The sequence below is a fragment of the Penicillium citrinum genome, assembly GCF_028827155.1.
Source record: "Penicillium citrinum strain IBT 23319 chromosome Unknown utg000004l:1.0-2404223.0:1.0-2405248.0, whole genome shotgun sequence".
Taxonomy (NCBI): Eukaryota; Fungi; Ascomycota; class Eurotiomycetes; order Eurotiales; family Aspergillaceae; genus Penicillium; species Penicillium citrinum.
The window spans coordinates 2,181,827-2,198,774 of record NW_026622689.1 but is presented as its reverse complement, the minus strand read 5'-3'; the positions used below and the strand labels follow the sequence as shown (position 1 = coordinate 2,198,774).

The 16,948-nt window shown below is 48.0% G+C and overlaps 8 protein-coding genes across 8 annotated transcripts; 3 read left to right on the top strand and 5 right to left on the bottom strand.

Moving 5' to 3' along the window:
• Positions 1 to 142: 142 nt before the first annotated feature.
• Positions 143 to 857, top strand: N7469_005781 (GNAT family N-acetyltransferase; the record flags this gene model as incomplete). Its single annotated transcript, XM_056644701.1, has 2 exons — positions 143 to 542; positions 604 to 857. 2 exons carry the CDS (start codon positions 143 to 145, stop codon positions 855 to 857), a joined length of 654 nt encoding a protein of 217 aa, XP_056501515.1.
• A 1,111-nt stretch (positions 858 to 1,968) lies between these two features.
• met16 (phosphoadenylyl-sulfate reductase (thioredoxin)) lies at positions 1,969 to 3,002 on the bottom strand (the record flags this gene model as incomplete). The annotated part of the gene is made up of 2 exons (XM_056644700.1): positions 1,969 to 2,717; positions 2,822 to 3,002. The coding sequence occupies 2 exons, from the start codon at positions 3,000 to 3,002 to the stop codon at positions 1,969 to 1,971; spliced, it is 930 nt and encodes a 309-aa protein (XP_056501514.1).
• Positions 3,003 to 4,504: 1,502 nt separating this feature from the next.
• Positions 4,505 to 6,006, top strand: N7469_005779 (phosphoserine phosphatase SerB; the record flags this gene model as incomplete). Its single annotated transcript, XM_056644699.1, has 3 exons — positions 4,505 to 5,320; positions 5,374 to 5,631; positions 5,686 to 6,006. The coding sequence occupies 3 exons, from the start codon at positions 4,505 to 4,507 to the stop codon at positions 6,004 to 6,006; spliced, it is 1,395 nt and encodes a 464-aa protein (XP_056501513.1).
• Positions 6,007 to 6,690: 684 nt separating this feature from the next.
• On the bottom strand, positions 6,691 to 7,941 carry N7469_005778 (lipoate synthase; the record flags this gene model as incomplete). Its single annotated transcript, XM_056644698.1, has 1 exon — positions 6,691 to 7,941. The coding sequence occupies one exon, from the start codon at positions 7,939 to 7,941 to the stop codon at positions 6,691 to 6,693; it is 1,251 nt and encodes a 416-aa protein (XP_056501512.1).
• Positions 7,942 to 8,573: 632 nt separating this feature from the next.
• On the bottom strand, positions 8,574 to 10,793 carry N7469_005777 (uncharacterized protein; the record flags this gene model as incomplete). Its single annotated transcript, XM_056644697.1, has 2 exons — positions 8,574 to 9,578; positions 9,630 to 10,793. 2 exons carry the CDS (start codon positions 10,791 to 10,793, stop codon positions 8,574 to 8,576), a joined length of 2,169 nt encoding a protein of 722 aa, XP_056501511.1.
• A 1,284-nt stretch (positions 10,794 to 12,077) lies between these two features.
• Positions 12,078 to 13,872, top strand: N7469_005776 (putative ribosomal assembly complex component Ipi3; the record flags this gene model as incomplete). The annotated part of the gene is made up of 2 exons (XM_056644696.1): positions 12,078 to 12,422; positions 12,499 to 13,872. The coding sequence occupies 2 exons, from the start codon at positions 12,078 to 12,080 to the stop codon at positions 13,870 to 13,872; spliced, it is 1,719 nt and encodes a 572-aa protein (XP_056501510.1).
• Positions 13,873 to 14,420: 548 nt separating this feature from the next.
• On the bottom strand, positions 14,421 to 15,242 carry N7469_005775 (uncharacterized protein; the record flags this gene model as incomplete). Its single annotated transcript, XM_056644695.1, has 1 exon — positions 14,421 to 15,242. One exon carries the CDS (start codon positions 15,240 to 15,242, stop codon positions 14,421 to 14,423), a length of 822 nt encoding a protein of 273 aa, XP_056501509.1.
• Positions 15,243 to 15,663: 421 nt separating this feature from the next.
• Positions 15,664 to 16,752, bottom strand: N7469_005774 (uncharacterized protein; the record flags this gene model as incomplete). The annotated part of the gene is made up of 1 exon (XM_056644694.1): positions 15,664 to 16,752. One exon carries the CDS (start codon positions 16,750 to 16,752, stop codon positions 15,664 to 15,666), a length of 1,089 nt encoding a protein of 362 aa, XP_056501508.1.
• Positions 16,753 to 16,948: the final 196 nt, after the last annotated feature.

Below are 16,948 nucleotides of genomic sequence, written 5' to 3'. Positions count from 1 at the left end.
CTGCCTAAGAATTGTAGCGTTTCTACTAGTCAGCAGCATTTTCGGAGCTTGAGATTATTATTTAAGCTTCTGATGTCCTTTGATATATCCTTCTCTAAGATCGAAATTCAATTGTTCTGCAGGATCGAAAAAACCAAACGCCATGGCAGCGTCAAACTACTCGATTTTACCAGTCATGGAGGCTGATCTCCCTTTCCTTGCCGAATTCATCCACGCTGCAAAGCTGCGCCTCACTATCAACCGCCTTCTATTCGAAGACTGGCCAAATGATCCTGTTCAAACAAAAATGTACACGAATGCCGTTAGATCTGGATTCAAAGATCCTGATACTGAAGGCTTCAAAGCGGTTGATAAAAATTCAAAGGAAATTGTCGGGTATTTTGTCTTAGCTCGCAAACGACCCTCACAAAAGCCACCTCAATATGAGATTAGAGAAATATCAAGCCAAGGTACACCAGAGGGACTCAATCCTTTGCTATTTGCGGAAGTGATGGCTGCATCTGCAAAAATCGAGAAAGAGGTCGAAGGCACAGACCACTTCGGTGAGTAGAAGCCAACAGGTTCAATGCGACGGATACCATAAAATGCTAACAGAGAAGATAGACCTGGTCTATATCTGTGTAAAGCCCTCACTCCAGGGACATGGCATCGGGGCCAAACTTGTTCAAATTGGGTTCGACAAGGCAAAGGATGACAATATTCCTTTTGCGTTGTGCGCAGAGGCGCCGGCTCATGATTTTTACGTCAAGCTAGGGTTTAAGGAGACCAAGCATACGGACATTGATTTGGCAAAGTACGCCCCAGCAAATAGTGGATTTGGAGTCTTCAGATTGACTGGGATGATTTGGTATCCGTAGACCGGTACATGGAGACTCTTCCAACCAGAGCCATCTCAGAGGATATCTTCATCGCCATTTCAAAGTTGCATAGCAGACCCTTACTGCTTGGCCAAGATACTGACTAGTAGTGGTGCACTGATAGTTCCTACTTGTGATAACCAGTTGATATGGGAGCCTGTTGAAACTAACTCCTAATCTGCGGTAGTTAAAAACCCTTATAAGAAGTTCTCCAATCTGACTTATCTACAATTATGTCACATGAACAATCACCAGTGGCTAATCATATCCGATTCGAATTCCGGTGACAATGTCTGACTTGCGCAAAAGCTTGTCTCCGGAATATGCCGCAGCCTGTACGAAAGGAGCACGCTGTGTTAGATTGAAAGAATGCAAACCTTGCAGTTACGGTCTGCCTGAAAGTAAGGCAGATCATCGCCGATCAACGGGATCACGTCACACGAGCATACTGCTTATTTGAGCAATAGCTTCGGTGTCGTTATAGTGTTTGTCATGGGTGATACTGATTACCTTCTATTCTAAAATAAGAAAGAAGTACACCTATCCTATAAGAAGAAGCTTCAGAAATATTTATTTATGCCATTCTCTCCGAATGCTTTCCGAGACAGAGTAACTAGTCACCTCAAGTACACGGAGTGATCCCCTTTAGGGTTGGCAGCGCACGTGATCGGCTCCTTGATCGGAGGACGCGGAAAGTTGGATAGGAAAATGACAGCCACGAGACGAAGTGTGTTTTTGAAGCAGGGATTTCCGAGAACTACATTGTCTTATAAGTTTGAAAGGAGAAAGAGAGTGATTGAGAATAAATGCATCATGTTATGCTATTTAGGTCTATCATGCAAAGGTCATTATCGTTCCAACCCCACTAGAGACTCCGAAGACGGAGCTCAACTCCCTAAAACAAAAGGAGATAAAACAATAAATGGGAGGTTGGTATGTTAATGTGCAGTGGATATTCACTGTACTTTTTGAGGGAAAATGTGATTCCCGAAACATCAAACAAATGATCATCATAAATACAAGGCTGGGCCGCTGAAAGAACAAAAGGTATCATCCAAGATTAAACGCCGAGGGTATGCAATGGGAAAGGCAAAGGAAAAGGAACGAGAGATCACTGGGCAGCAGGTGTAAGCTGTGTCTGCAAAGCCTGAGTGAGAGCCTCTTCCTGACGCTTGCGTTCCATCTCCATCAGATACTGGGCGTACTTGGAGCGAGGGTTGTGGATGCCGCACTCGGACTTTTGCTGGCCCTTCCAGCGACCGGAACGCTCGTCCTCGTTGTCGGCAACGGGCTGGGTGGAGTGCCAGTCTCCAACACTCTTGTAGCCACGGTCAAGCAGCTCATTGTAGGGAACATTATGTTCCTTGACATACTGCTTGACCTGGTCGAAGGACCAGTTGGCCAAGGGGTTGATCTTGATGAGACCAGCCTCGTCGACTTCGATGACATCAAGGTCACCACGCTTGCCACCCTGGCTACGACGACGGCCAGTAAGGACGGCGTGTACGTTCATCTCACGGTAAGCCCGCTGGGCAGGCTCGACCTTGGCAACCCAGTCGTAAAGTTGGTCATCAGTTTCCCAAAGACGGGAACCATACTTGGCCTCGAATTCGGCAGTAGTCTCAGAGCCAGCGGGCTTGTAGACATGCACGTTGTTGTTGGGGTAACGCTTGCGGATGCGTTCAACCAGATCCAAAGTCTCCTTGAAGTGGTAAAGAGTGTCGAGGAAGATCAGATCAACCATCTGAGGGCGAGGCACCTCCAGCTTGGACAACATGTCCAAGGTGACCAGACCCGTGAGACCAAAGGCAGTGGTCTGGAAGAGGTGAGGGAGTGATGTAATGCACCATTTCAAGATATCTATAAGGTATTGAGTCAGATCGATGTATGATAAAGAGGGGGGGAGGGGTAAGGTGGGCTTCACAGGTCTCAAAAAGGACGTGAGAAGAAGAAATGATACATACCTTGAGGTTCTAAGAACTGTAGTTGACGGTTCAAGAATTGAAGATGAGGCTTGGTAAAGACAATCTCTGGAATATATTCCTCAGAGGAACTACCACTGACGTATCCAGACTCGGTAGAGTTGTCTCTGGCATCAATGCCTTCGAGATCAGAGGGGTAACCAAGAGGTGTTTTGGCAGGCATTGTGGCGGGAAGTATGAATGTGTAGTAGGATAGCTGAACGAAGTATAGAAGTGTATACAGGCAAGAATAAGAATAAAACGAGGAAAGATGGGGTAAAGTAGTTGCTATACCCTTGGATGAGAGAAGCTGGAGAGAAACAAGATGACAATGGGGGCAAGAATATAAGGGCACAGGCACACCTGAGCAATCACGACATCACTTCGGATGTTCGTGCCTGGCATCCCATCCGATCCCGCCATTGCCGTGCATTCTGCCCACAATTTGCAATCACGACATTGCAAGTTACCGCCTTCCGAAAAGGGGTGACTTGCTGAAAAATTCGTTTCTGTCATCTTCCGGGGGAATCACGCAATTCTTGCACGGTTGGTTCTTGTGGATCTCCGTATAGTACATTTTCCACTGTAAAAGGAAACAAGCAGTGGGACAGTGGACATTCCAAGTCTCCATCGCAGTCACATCCTGAGACACACTATTGACGATTATCTTGCATGGCCTTCCAAGCTAGCCTGATCGTGGTTTAGGGCTGATAAATCCATCGGTCTTTATGCGGATATCGTCTCATCTCGGGGTTCGTATTTCTAAAACCCCACTGCTGACCAATTCATCCGGGGGAATTGATCAAGAATGCCAACCCTTGACGTGCCTAATCGATGATGTTAGCGGGTCATCATCTGCTAGAAGATTCAAGTTCAAAACTTGAGGGTTACCCGATCAAGAAAGCTCTCTTCCAGGGATCGCATTGTGTGATCAATCAAGTATGTCATGGTGGAGTGGCGGAGAGCTCTGCCGGCATTGATGTGAGTTTAAAGCCTGAGGCAGATAGAAATCTCACCGCTTGGCAGAATCCCACTTGTACACAGTACATATTCAAAGCATGTCGAGATGATTGAGTCAATTTTTGTGGGTTAGATAAAGATACGCAGATTGCTATAGTAGTTATTGTAGTATATGTAATCTTTACTATTGATTTTACTTAGCGTGAAGAATCAGCCGGCTGATACAATCTTCAGGTCCATGTATATACTGTAGTATCAATTATGTGCAGCAATCAGTATTCCTTGAGAAACAATCACAAATGATTCCCTTACGTTTCAGCAATAGCAACTTTGGAATAAGTCTCGGAAAGATTTCTGAGCCGCTGATGGAGCTAAATTAGGGTATATATCAGCGTTCCCTATTTCCTGGAGGCTCAAAAGATCTAGAGGCGCTATAGAATCGCCGGCCAATTCAACATCAAAAGCACTTATTAAACGATATGCTCATGCTCCACAGATAATTAAATTTGTGATTACAACAGGACCACTCTTTGACCATTCACTCCAAACACCCATTGACTTCACTACTTTGTAGATTCTATCTTTTGAGGCTAATTAGTCATGATCTTCGATACCCCACGTGACCCCTCCCACGTGCTGATCGGCGTTTTTTTTTTTATGGCGGGGCTTTCGTGAAGTTGTTTTGTTTGTGATTGTTCTGGATATCATCGCTTTTGTCTACAACTCATGGCCGATTCTAACAGCTCACCCCAGCGCCCTTCGCTGGGCCAAATGCGCAGCAGTTCGTTCCTTCAGGACCACCAGCAATATAAGCCTCCAGCCCCGATCAGCGCCAACATCGGCGAGGTGCTAGGCGCTCAGCTTGACGAGAGCTTGTCAACTCTGTCCAACCCAATCAAGCCCGACCCCGAGCGTGTACACGATAGCGGCGTCATTCACAGCATCTTTAACCACCAGGCGGCTCAGATGCCCCATGGTACCCCGCGCATCGTAGCAACCATCTTCTATAAATCTGGCAACCCAGTTCACCCTCATATCCACCCTGATGCCTCGTCTCATCTCGTCGGCGACCAGAAGCTCCCTTCACCTCGTGTCCCGGAAGGGTCAGCTCCCACGGACGACCTAGAGAAGATTCCTCGCGAGCCACCTGCGCCAGAGCCCGAACCTTTGGACCACCTTTATGGACCTTATGTATCACAGCTGTGCTTGACCAATTTCCTTCAAATTCTCGACTCTCTTCCGACTCCTTACCAGCGCACAAATACCTCACACCGATGCTTAGATCGTGAGGAGCAACCCCGTGTCGTAGAGGTCACATTTTCCCCGCCGCCTGACCCCGAATATCTCTCGTTTGAGGATCTGCGCAAACACGAGAGCATTTGGCGCTTTGAGCGAGAGTGGAATGTCGAGGTCGTTCTTCAAGAAGAGAGTGTCTTCCGTAGACATAAGCGTCTGGCAGTCTTTGACATGGACAGCACTCTGATCGAGAATGAGGTGATCGATGAAATTGCCAAATTCATCGGGGTGGAGAAAGAGGTTTCGGTGGGCTGCCGCGTACTTTCAACATCTTGGATAACAACGCTAATTAATACCAGGAAATTACCGAACGCGCGATGAACGGCGAGCTGGACTTCGCGGCTTCATTGAAGGAGCGTGTTAGCTTACTGAAGGGTGTTCCGGCTGATGTCTTCGAGAAGCTCAAGTCGGTCTTAACCATCTCCAAGGGCGCTCGTGAGCTATGTCGCTCCTTGAAGGCTTTGGGCTATAAGATGGCGGTTCTCAGTGGAGGATTCCAACCTCTTGCTGAGTGGCTTGCGGGCGAGCTTGGTCTCGACTATGCCGTTGCTAACCACGTAAGTCCTCAATTTAGCCTACACAGTGCGGCAAAATTACTAAATGACACTCAGCTTGAAATCGATACTGCTACCCAGACACTCACCGGAAAATTGGTCGAGTCCAAGCCCATCATCGATGCAGCCCAGAAGCGCACTCTCCTCAAGTCTATCGCAGCTGAGAATAACATTCCTATCTCTCAGACAATGACTGTCGGTGATGGCGCAAACGATCTCCTCATGCTTCATGCTGCTGGCCTTGGAGTCGCCTGGCGCGCCAAGTCCAAGGTACAACTTGAGGCACCCACCCGACTTAACGGAGAGAGCCTTGTCGATATCCTCTATCTGCTCGGTCTGGATAGCGAAGACGCCATGGAGCTTTCAGGCCAGCGCTAAAGACCATGTACAAGGGACCTTCAACATTCTTGTTACGGTCCCACGAAATTGCAAATGCACATTCATTAACCGTTAGGCCCACCACAGGGCAAAGATATCCATTTGATCGATGCATCTATGCCATTTATGCCGGTACAACAATTCATGGCGAGGCAGGCCGACATGCATTTCTTTATTCGACACGCGGAGTTATATGTGATTTTCAACAGCACGAGACCCCAGGGTAAGAGTAGGAGTTCGTGGCGGATTCGGGTATATAGTCCAACCTGACAACTGATTCTTCAAAGATGGGTGATGGTCTACTTGTGGGATCTGAGGCGTAGTTGTACGGACATTCTATACTGCATAGAGCCCAAAGCTGAAACGTAGGCAATATGATGAAGTTTACCCAGCACGAGTGTTAGATGAAAAGATGCTGTTATATTATAGATTCTTTCCTGAGAACGAAAAGGAAGTGGATTCCTCGAATATACAGCAGAAACCGTTGATGGTACACAGACACTGTCGTGTTGAAATGTTGAAGATGAACAAGAAACACCAACCCAACCCAACCAAAAATGCAATCGGCGCCAAACCGAATGAACAACGAAAGAAGAAAAAAGAACAAGCAGACCGTCTCGATATATGGTCTATTTATTCCCCATGCTTATTATAATTTGTTTATTTGGATTTCAGCAGGAGATTTTAATGCGTCGCTTGATCAGCCGCGACAACGGTTTGATCGACTGTGCCCTCTGTAGCTGTAGCTCCGGCACGGCGCTTCTTGAGCACATTTTCAATGAAGGCCTCTCCGGCCTTATAACTGCTGCGGACCAGGGGACCCGATGCACAGTATAGGAAACCCATGTCAAGGGCCCGCTGGCGCCAAGCCTCAAAACGGTCTGGGGTAACATACTCCTCCACAGCCATGTGTCGCTTGGTAGGACGCATGTACTGACCAAATGTGACAACGTCAACGTTCACAGCTCGGAGCTGACGAAGGGCATCCCAAAGCTGCTCGTCAGTCTCACCAAGACCAAGCATAAGAGAAGTCTTAGTAATAAGGTCCGGACGAGCCTCCTTAGCAGCCTTGAGAACGCGAATTGACTGCTGGAAAGTCGCACGGCGATCACGAACGTACGGGGTAAGGGCTTCGACGGTCTCGACATTGTGCGCATAGACATCCAATCCAGATCGAGCTACCAGCTTAGCCATTTCAAGATCACCTCGGTAATCACCAGTCAGACACTCGACCAAGATATTCGGAGCCTTCTGCTTGATTTTGATGACTGTCTCGGCAAAGTGGCGAGCACCCCCATCCACCAGATCATCTCGATCAACACTCGTCAAAACGACATATCCCAGACCCCAGCGCGAGATAGCCTCAGAGGTATTCTCCGGCTCATGCGGATCCAAGGGAGGTGGCGCCCGATTGGTCTTAACACTGCAGAAACGACATCCACGCGTACATGTGTCTCCCATCAACATGATAGTTGCAGTCGCAGCCGACTTATCATTACCACCCCAGCAATCCGAGATATTGGGGCACCGAGCCTCCTCACAGACAGTGTGTAAGTTCAATCCGCGCAGATCTTTCTTCAATCGCTGGTAATTCTTGGAATCCGGAATCGGTGTCTTCAACCACTCGGGCAATCGGGTCATTTCCTTCTTGCGGCCGGCCGGTCCGACCATAGCTTTCTTCAGGGCATAAGCTTCAGAGGGATCGAGGGGTTCTTCCTTATCCCCAGAAACGAAATCAGCAAACGAGGGTCCGGCATTCAGCTTATCCCGGAAGGTAGTTGCTGGTCGCCGGGTGGTTCCCGCTGGTGTGTTGGTGGCGGATGAGGAATCCGTAGTGGCGTAGGAGCGGTGGCCGATCGTGGTGAATGTGTACGATGGAGAGACAGCAGCTCTCACAGCGGTCATATGCCGCAAACTCCGTGTTGAGACTGCCATTGTGTATGAAAGGAGGGGGGAAGTTTGTTGAGCTTGAAGAGATCCAAACGTAATGGCGCAGAGAAAGATAGTCGATCGAATCCCGCGGGAAAGCGTCATGACTAAGCATGCGTGATCCGGGACGACGTTGTTCCGCGGATTTTCGGAGTGGCAAGCCGATTAGGGTTTACCGACTATCAAATACAAGTACTTGTATAAGGGGTAGAAAGATAAAACGGAGAGAGCTGGAAAGTTGGGTTGGAGAAGAAATTGGATTAAATAGAATATAGAACGTTGAAAGACTTTTGGAAATTGGATAGCGGATTGCTATTATGATTATGCACTAATATGCTAGTAAATCTAGTTGTACAGGTAGTATGGCATGTATGAAAAGAGCAAAGACATGAAAAAAAGAAAACCATTTCAAAAGAGAGAATCGCAATGCCCGGGTATGAATATAACACCAAATGAGACCAGAAAACACCGACAAATGAGTGAGATGTGAGAAGGTTGAATCAATCGAAGGGGAATCATAACTGAAAAGAAAGAATGAGGCCAAATAAAATCTCAATGCCAGTGACTAGAACAAGGAAGGAAATATAGAGGAGAATAATGATGGTGAGTGTGAGTAAGGAAATGTAGAAGGGAAGGGATTAGGAAGCCTTTGTTTCGAGAACCTGCGCCAGGACTTCGACAGCAGATTTCAGTGTGTTATCGCACCGGCCGCAAATGTCGAACAACAAATTATCAATGAAGTTTTCAACATGTTGACGGAGATCACTGCTGCGAGAACCGATGAGGCGTTCTTTTACGCGACGGGGTGACCCAGGTAATTGGATACCCAAGGTGCTACAGGCTTTTGCTGGGATAGAGTCCATTGCGTAGAGGTCGCTTCGGACAGATAACGAAGGTTTGCGACGGTGAAGTGTGGCGAGAGAGAGGAGATAGTTGCGAGTAATGAGTGCAGCACAGAGACAATCCAAAAGATGCTCTGAAATGTCTGGAAAAATGGTTCGAAATGGCCGCAAGAGGGCTTTTTCATCGCTCTTCCGTAGGAATACGATGACGGGTGATGTGAGACGTAACATATGCCGAGGAGAGTCCTTTATGGAGTGCTCGAGTTCCTCGAGGGTCCATTCGTGGTCATCTATAGTCCACTCGTGATGCCAAGAGCCTTGCTTGTCCAAGTCTTCCTTCTCCGACTTGTTAGAAGTCCTCCCTGGCGAGGCGACAGCTGGTGGAGTTGGCGATGCCTGTGGACTAACGCTACCTGATCTGATCTCAGGCTGAGGTGAAGGATCGCGCTCTCCCTGCGCGGAATCCGGCCTTTCACAAACAACGGTGGATGTGACACTGTCTGATGTTAATGATCCTGGATCGGTATATGTATCGTCGTCCTTGCTATCCGGAAAACTGTCGAGAGAATAACCAGATTCTCGAGTGCCATAACCGGAATCTGATGAATCAAGAGGATTGTCCAGAGGTGTATCTGGACTGAATGCCGAAACTTCCTCTTGGATCTGATCTGGAGTCATTGGCACAGTATGTGGTGGTACTGGAGGCGGCGCTGGAGATGGGGCCAACGATGGAGAAGGCGCCACAGACGGCGATGATTGTCGAATCTCGACTAATTTCGGTCTGCTTGCAACGGCGAGTTGCTATAGGAATGGTTAGCAGAGTAACTTGCGGTTGGACGAGTCAAAACTTACAACAGGTCCTTGGAGAGCTTTTGCTCCGGGGATAGCATCTAGAGAAGGCATTGGTGGGTCTTTCTCAACGATCTGAAATTTTCTCCTGTTCGAAACCTGGGGAACTTTATCTTGAATACCATTCGGAGATTCAAGCGGCACGCCTTGGAGCCATGTCTTGCAATACGAAAAGTTGTTTGGTATCCAACCTGTTTCGCTTGAGACAGTTCCGGTTCGTGAACGTTGTTTCGGGGACCTGTCCGGAACAGATGCAGGGTCATCAAAATCGGATGCAGGTGATGTAAAAGGAACAGGCGGTTGCTGAGACTCAGTGGTCGTCGACTCTAAATCATCATTCTCGCACTGCCGCATGAAAGTTGAATGTGCTTCTTGAACACCCGTTACATCGCCCATTCGCGGATCAATTGGACTCTTTTGCCGAGAGCGATGAGAGTGATATACCGGTTTCCGCGCCTCTGCTGGTTCAGGTTGCTGTTCCACCACTGCTGGTTGCACTGGCTTTTGTGAAGCAGATGCTTCCTGTGCTTCTAACTCGTAGGGGCCATTACTAGCGTTTTCATGGGAATTTTCGTCTTTGCGGAAGTACGACTCGGGACCAGTGCTTGCGGGCCTGGATTCTGTCATCGAGGGACTTGGTAGAAGACCAAAAGCGGACATACTAGATGACCCCAGATTTTGATCAGATCTCCATGTTCGTAACGAGTGACCCCCGACAGGCGGCCTCGAATAACTAGTCATTTTGGGTGCAAATGGCGGTGCTCCATCGCATGCTGCAGATACTGGAGATGAAATTGATACAGGAGATGACTGTTGTAGCTTAAGCTGGAACGGTTCTTTCATTCTGCGAACTGAACGAAAGGGAGAAACAGAGACTTGTCCGCGATCCATGGAGAAACGTGGCAGTGATGGTGAAACTTCATGCTCTGATCGTGGGATGGCGGGAGCAGGCACAAATGATAGTGAGTTCGGAAATTGCTTGCTCCTCCTTCGCGGTTGATACGTGGGCGACCATCGGCGTGGCGACGGGATCGGCTCACCAAGTGGGATAGCTTCGTGGCTGAATGCAGACGAATGAGAATCCTGGTTCCTGATATGAGTTTGAATGGGAGCCGGGAAACATGGATTCGCAGCCATCCTGGCAGCAGCACAGTCGATACCGGCCATGGCGCGGCCTTGATATGAAGCAGTCCTATTCCCAACCCGCTGGAAATTAAAGAGCAAATGGACTGGTCACACAAGAGCTACCTGGATGAGACTGCGATGCGGCAAGTTAGAGAAAGAGAGATTACCAGTCAAAACAAAAGCAACCGCCCATGCAGGGGCTCGATATGTCCTTATACAAAGTGAATCGCACTAGCAAGGTAATTCCAGGCGGGCAGGGTCACCAGGGACTACAGTATCCCTTGACAGGTACCACAACCCTGCCGTAAAGAAACCCGGGCATGCTGAGAGTGGCACCCCTTCAAGGCCTTTCCACTTTAACACTCTAATGATCTCAGCTCAGAAAAGGCACGGGCCAGGGACAATAATAGTGAGAATGAGCTTGCCCCGTCCTTGCATTCCCGCTGAGAGTGAGATCAGAGCAAAATCACAAAAGTTGATTGGTTCTAGATGCTAGATCTGGGTCCTGCAGGTGTCCGTCAACGTGGATGGACCCTCCCCCGTCGCTATATCTCGTCATGGACCAGCAGGAAAGTGGAGCTTAGGAATGAGACAATTGGGATGGACAGAGGGGGAGAGGGTTGCCGTGGCGAATCAGACCCTGTAACAGGGCAACAGGATCGCCAACAGGGTGTATGCTAGCGGGGCATCATTGGATGTTGTGTCTCGCCGTCACCCCTGGTGAAGAACAGAGGGCTCACCCCTTGCATTGTCCGGCTCATGCCTGGTAGTGGTCTGAAACTGGAGTATAAAATGCTTCGCCATGGCGTTGGATTCCTGCCCGACCGACCGTTGGTATTGTGTAGAAACAATTTGGAATCAAATCCACGTATAATAGAACAGAGTTCATCTAGAAGAAGTGACGTGTTCCTGGCAGAGGCTGATCATCCGTTTCATTCATTTGGAATGCTTGCTGTCATTCGTAGATTCTCTCCATGGTCGATGAATTCATGGGTTGACAGATCCAATTAATGACTCGCGTAGATTGATACATGCGAGTTTTTATCATCGCAAAGACCCGCAATTAGAGTAAAATTAAGGTCGCAGGACCGACATCGTGTAAGACTTTTCGGAGAGAAAAAGAAAGCAGAGTTTCATACCCATCACATTTTCCTTCTGAAGATAGTCCGATACCATCGGAGCGACCAAGTGCAAACAGTGCAAACATGCTTATCGCCGTGCCAAATCGAACTTATCGCATCGAAAGGAAAAAAAAAAGTCGACGGCTGGGAAGCATTCGGAAACTTAGCCCTCCCCCATATTTCATGCACGAACCCTCCATTCTCCATGCTTTCCGAATCATTTGTAGCGTCGACGCTACTCTCCGCTAAATCTCCGACCGCCACGCTGAGGGATGTCGGGATTTGCGTGCAGGAATTCCAGCCTTCGCCCCAGCTCCGATCCACTTTCAAGAAGAGCTCTACTGCGGCCAATGGGTTGGCTGTAAGCCCGACACATATCTTCTCCGCACAAGCTGAGAAGGCGGTTGTTCATGTTTACAGTCGGGAGAAAGGAAACCAAGAAGCCCTCGTTCCTTTCCCAGAACGGATTCGCAGCATTGCTGTCGCCGGGGCCAAATATGGCGATGTCCTGGTGCTCGGCACGGAAGGTGGCCGATTGATCTTATGGGAGGTATGAGACTGGTTCTATCTGATGGTCGGAATGATATGTCACAGCGGCTAAAAATCTAACTCGTGTATGATGCTAGACTTGTACCGGACGCCAAGTTGCTACCACAGCCTCTCACCTTCAGCCTGTTACCTCGCTAGTTGTCGATCCCACTTCCAACTTCATTCTGTCTGGCTCACCCGATGCTACTGTGCATGTATGGTCCTTGCCAGGCATTATATCATTTTCAAAACCTGCATTGGGCCAGAATCGCCAACCGTCCAATGCTCCCATCCGCACATTCTCCAACCACCGTGCCGCGATAACGGCTCTCGCTATTGGTCATAGCAATGGCCGGCACAATATCGCTGTCTCGACGGCGAAGGACAACACAGCAATTGCATGGGAATATCAGACAGGCCGTGTTCTGCGGACATTTCTCCTTCCATCTTCCGCGACATGTGTAGCTTTAGATCCCGTTGATCGGGCTGGCTACGTTGGATACGAAGACGGAAGTGTGCAGTCGATAGATTTCTACCGTGGTAATACTGTGCAGCATGCCCTTCATGATGCTTCAACTCAATCAACGCCGGTACAGGTATCTTTGGAGGATCGTTGGCTTCCTCCGGCTGCCGACTCTGGTTCGACCCGTGCCGTTTCTCTGTCCTACGATGGTACCATCCTACTATCGGCCCATGATAGCGGAAAGGTTCTGTCATGGAATATTGCGCGCCGGAAATTCGCGACAACGGTCGCCGACTATACACACCCCGTAACCAATTTGGTCGCATTGCCACCAAGTGGCCTACAACAGACTACGAAAGAACCGAAGAGAACGATACACACTATCGTCAAGCCCCGTCATGATAATGCTTTTGCCGATCCTTCGCATGCGCCCGGCGCTGTCCCTGCCGATTATGTCTTCAACACACACATCATCACTCCCTCACAATCCCGTAATGCCAAACCTAGCCTCTTCACCGAAGCCCTCACACATGCTTCCTTTCCCGATTCAATGATTGACGACGGCCTGGCAGAATTGGCTGCTCTTCGGACATCGGGCGGGACCGACATCGCTCGTGTCGTCCCTGTAACACCCTCTACTTCGGATAGTGCTGAGGATGCGTCTGCCCGAGACAACCACGTCACAGAACTTGAAGCCGAGGTGAGCATGCTAAAGAAGAAGGCAGCGGTGAATGATACTGCTCGACACGCTACTGCCAACGAAGTTGTGCAATTGCGCTCGGACCTTGCAGCCCTGCAGGATTACATCAATGAACTGCATGAAAAGCAAGAGATAGCGCAACGTGACAAGGTCCTGCGACAAGCAAGGAAAGAAGAACGTGAGACCAAGAAACGGGAAGCGTGGCTCGCTGCTGAGAAGAAAGGACGCAATGGTGATGCTGTTATGAAGAAGATCGATGTCGATGATGGTGCTCTCACCAGCGATTCGGATGACCTCAGTGACGAGTAAGGGGGGGTTTCCCAAAGAAAAAGCAATTTTGGAGATTTATTCTCTAGACTGGGACTGGAGTTAAGGTCTTATTCCTTTTTATTCATATACTCATATACTCATGCGAATTGTTTCGCTTTCGTCAATACCAAGCCTTCTTTCGGGGCGTCATTACACAGACAACTTATTAAATATACACAGCTTGTGTTGATTCTCGGTAAAATTACTTCTTTGTGCAACACAAGCATCTCATGTAGTATCCAAGCCGTTTTAGCCCGAAATCCTAGTAGAAGTGTTCATTTAATGCATTCCCACGATGTCATCGTGATATCTACTAGTCAGTTGTACAACAGACTACCGGGCATGGCTTTCAATAATGCCTATTATGATGCTTATATTGCAGTCGTACGTCATGCTAGACTAGATATCATATCTAAAAGGATTTCATACATGAAATTATCGTTTCTATATTATCGTACTCTTAAAAGAAGTATAGAGACAAGACGAATTCAATGAATAATAAGCAACGACTTGGAAGCAAAATAGACCTCTACATTATTCACTGACAACTACGCCCAACCCTTTGGTGCTAGAGCCCGGTGTCTTCCTTCAGGAATATAGTTACTGCTCTTCGAGAGTTCGATGCGATTTCGAACTTCTTCCTCCACCTTGGCTTTCCATCGCTGAGACATAGCCCGATCATACTTATGCCATAATCTAGGCAAGAATTGAACATCTTGTGCACAATACTGTATAATCTCGTCTGATAGTGGGCGAATATTGAACACATCATATGAACCTCCCTGCTCTGGGCAAAACAACTTTCGTCCGGTGTCTTTCGTTGATTTCCAATGTTTTCTTTCATCCGGTGTCAGGGAGGCATCGTATTCAATGCATTTTCCCAGATTATTGACACATCTCCTATTAAATGAGCGTTGGGCGAGCTCCATTGACTGAATATCTTGGACGCCAGCCAGTGTGATCTGATAGTGACTGAAGAGAGCATCGGAATCATTGCGAACATCGAAAAAGACTTTGGGAATAGAAGGGGATTCGAGGATTGAGTGCAATGTTGATCCATTCGATGCGGGAGCAGAAAACGCCGAGCCTTTAAGGGTATGGATATCAACCAAGAAGGTTCGCTTTATTGGATAGACAAAGATTTGAATAATGGAGATTGTGCCATGTCGAGAAAGGTTGACGCCCTCGAGGTCAATGTATAAAGATGGGGGCTCAGTAGGCAGGCCAGTGAGTTCCTCCAACAGCTCAGCAACGCCTTCCACTGTTTGAACAAATATAATAGAATATTCTTCCTCTAAGCTTGTCTTTTTGAGAGGTTGTGTCAGCGTAGACAGGTCATCTTGTAAAGGTTTTGCAGAGAGTAGAGACATCATTTCAGACACCGTGATTGTTCTGCCCTGTCCCCCTTCATTCTTCGTAGAGGTATCCATCACTATATAGGAGTACTCGAATCAGTATGGTTATAGTTCATCCAGTGCAATATAGATTACTCACTCAATATATACTACTAGTAAACTGTCTCCCTATGACCTGAAATTGTGATGAATAATAAAACCGTTCAGTAATAGGCAGATCTGAGACCTGAAAAGCGAAGGTTTCTGAAGATAATACTTGGCTACTAATAGTCCTGCCCAAAAAGATAAATCGTTTTTTTAATGATGTACAGGGAGGAGAATGATGACGATACTGAGCATACGCCCCGATCCACATTTGCAAGCGGAGACAGAATAGTCCAAGTCTCCGGAGCTTTAAAACCCATGGAACCAAGAAATTAGAAAGCCACGAGTATAACTAGAAATACATTGGACCCGACGAACTGAATGTACTTTGATGGAATATCTTCTCAGCCTTCATCTCAATCTTTGGAATCTCCTTTCCTCCATGCCCAGCTAAATGTGACCGGGCTTGCGATACACTCTCATTTTGCTGGGGAACAGGTGGGAGCATGCTCAGTAGATCTCTGGCATATGCCGCTGCTACCGCAGCAGCATAGGGTTGCCATTCTTTGTTTTTGTGGGAATCAGCATAATCTGAGATGCCTCTTATTGTCAAGAATTGTAAATCCGCCACGCCTGCTGCTTCCATATCGACACATCGGAGACGAAGCTGCCGCTTCAATTCCTCGCGCAACATGCCGTCTTTAATAACCATATTGGAGGACCCTATAATGCCATAATGAATACGAGGGTGGTGGTCTGGCCTCGAGTCTCTCTTCACGATATAGCTTTCATCGCATCTCGCACATGTTGGTCCAGGCTCATGGGCATAATCTGGGCGAAACAGGACATCTCTGGCGCGCCCAGGGTACGTATATCCATTGTCCATCATCAGTGGGAACTTCTTTATCATTTGCTCCAAAATCATCGATATCGCACTTGATCCATGACCATGGCGTACCCGAAGCTGGTGTACTGCCCGCAATATTACTCTTGGGGGGTTATTCAAGAATCCTGTTCGCTCAAACTGGTCGCCAGGGTAGCTTTTTCCTCTGTCAAATTGCACAACCGCACAATCATCATTTTCGGGTAGACCTATGACAATATCTCCAAGTCTAATATCGTCATCCTCACTTGGTAAGCCACCTCCGATACCTATGAGAAGGCCGAACTCGATCGATTTAAAATCGTTCATCAAATTTGCCGCTACGGATGCAACTTTATAATTGCCCGTCTCGGGCATTGTCGCAACCACAACATTATGCGGACCAATTTCACCCAGGGTATAACTATTATACCCAGTCCAGAATGTTTGCAGATGAGTTCGATCCAATAAGGCCTCAAGAGGCGCAGATTCTATCGCGAGGGGACATATGCAAGCAATGGTGTATTCTTCTGGCCGCAGGGCGGTTTTCCCAGACGACTTCATGATATTGGAAGACATGGCAAAAGAGCCAACCTGAATTTTCACAACTTCGATAGCAATTGAGCAAAAGACAGTGAGAACCTGGCAAGTGGGGGAATTGATTCTGTCACTATCGCTGCAGCCCCAATCACCTGTACATAGATCTAACAGCAACCCAAGCGCTAACAGCAACCCAAGCGCTAACAGCAACCCAAGCGCTAACTGAAACACTGGT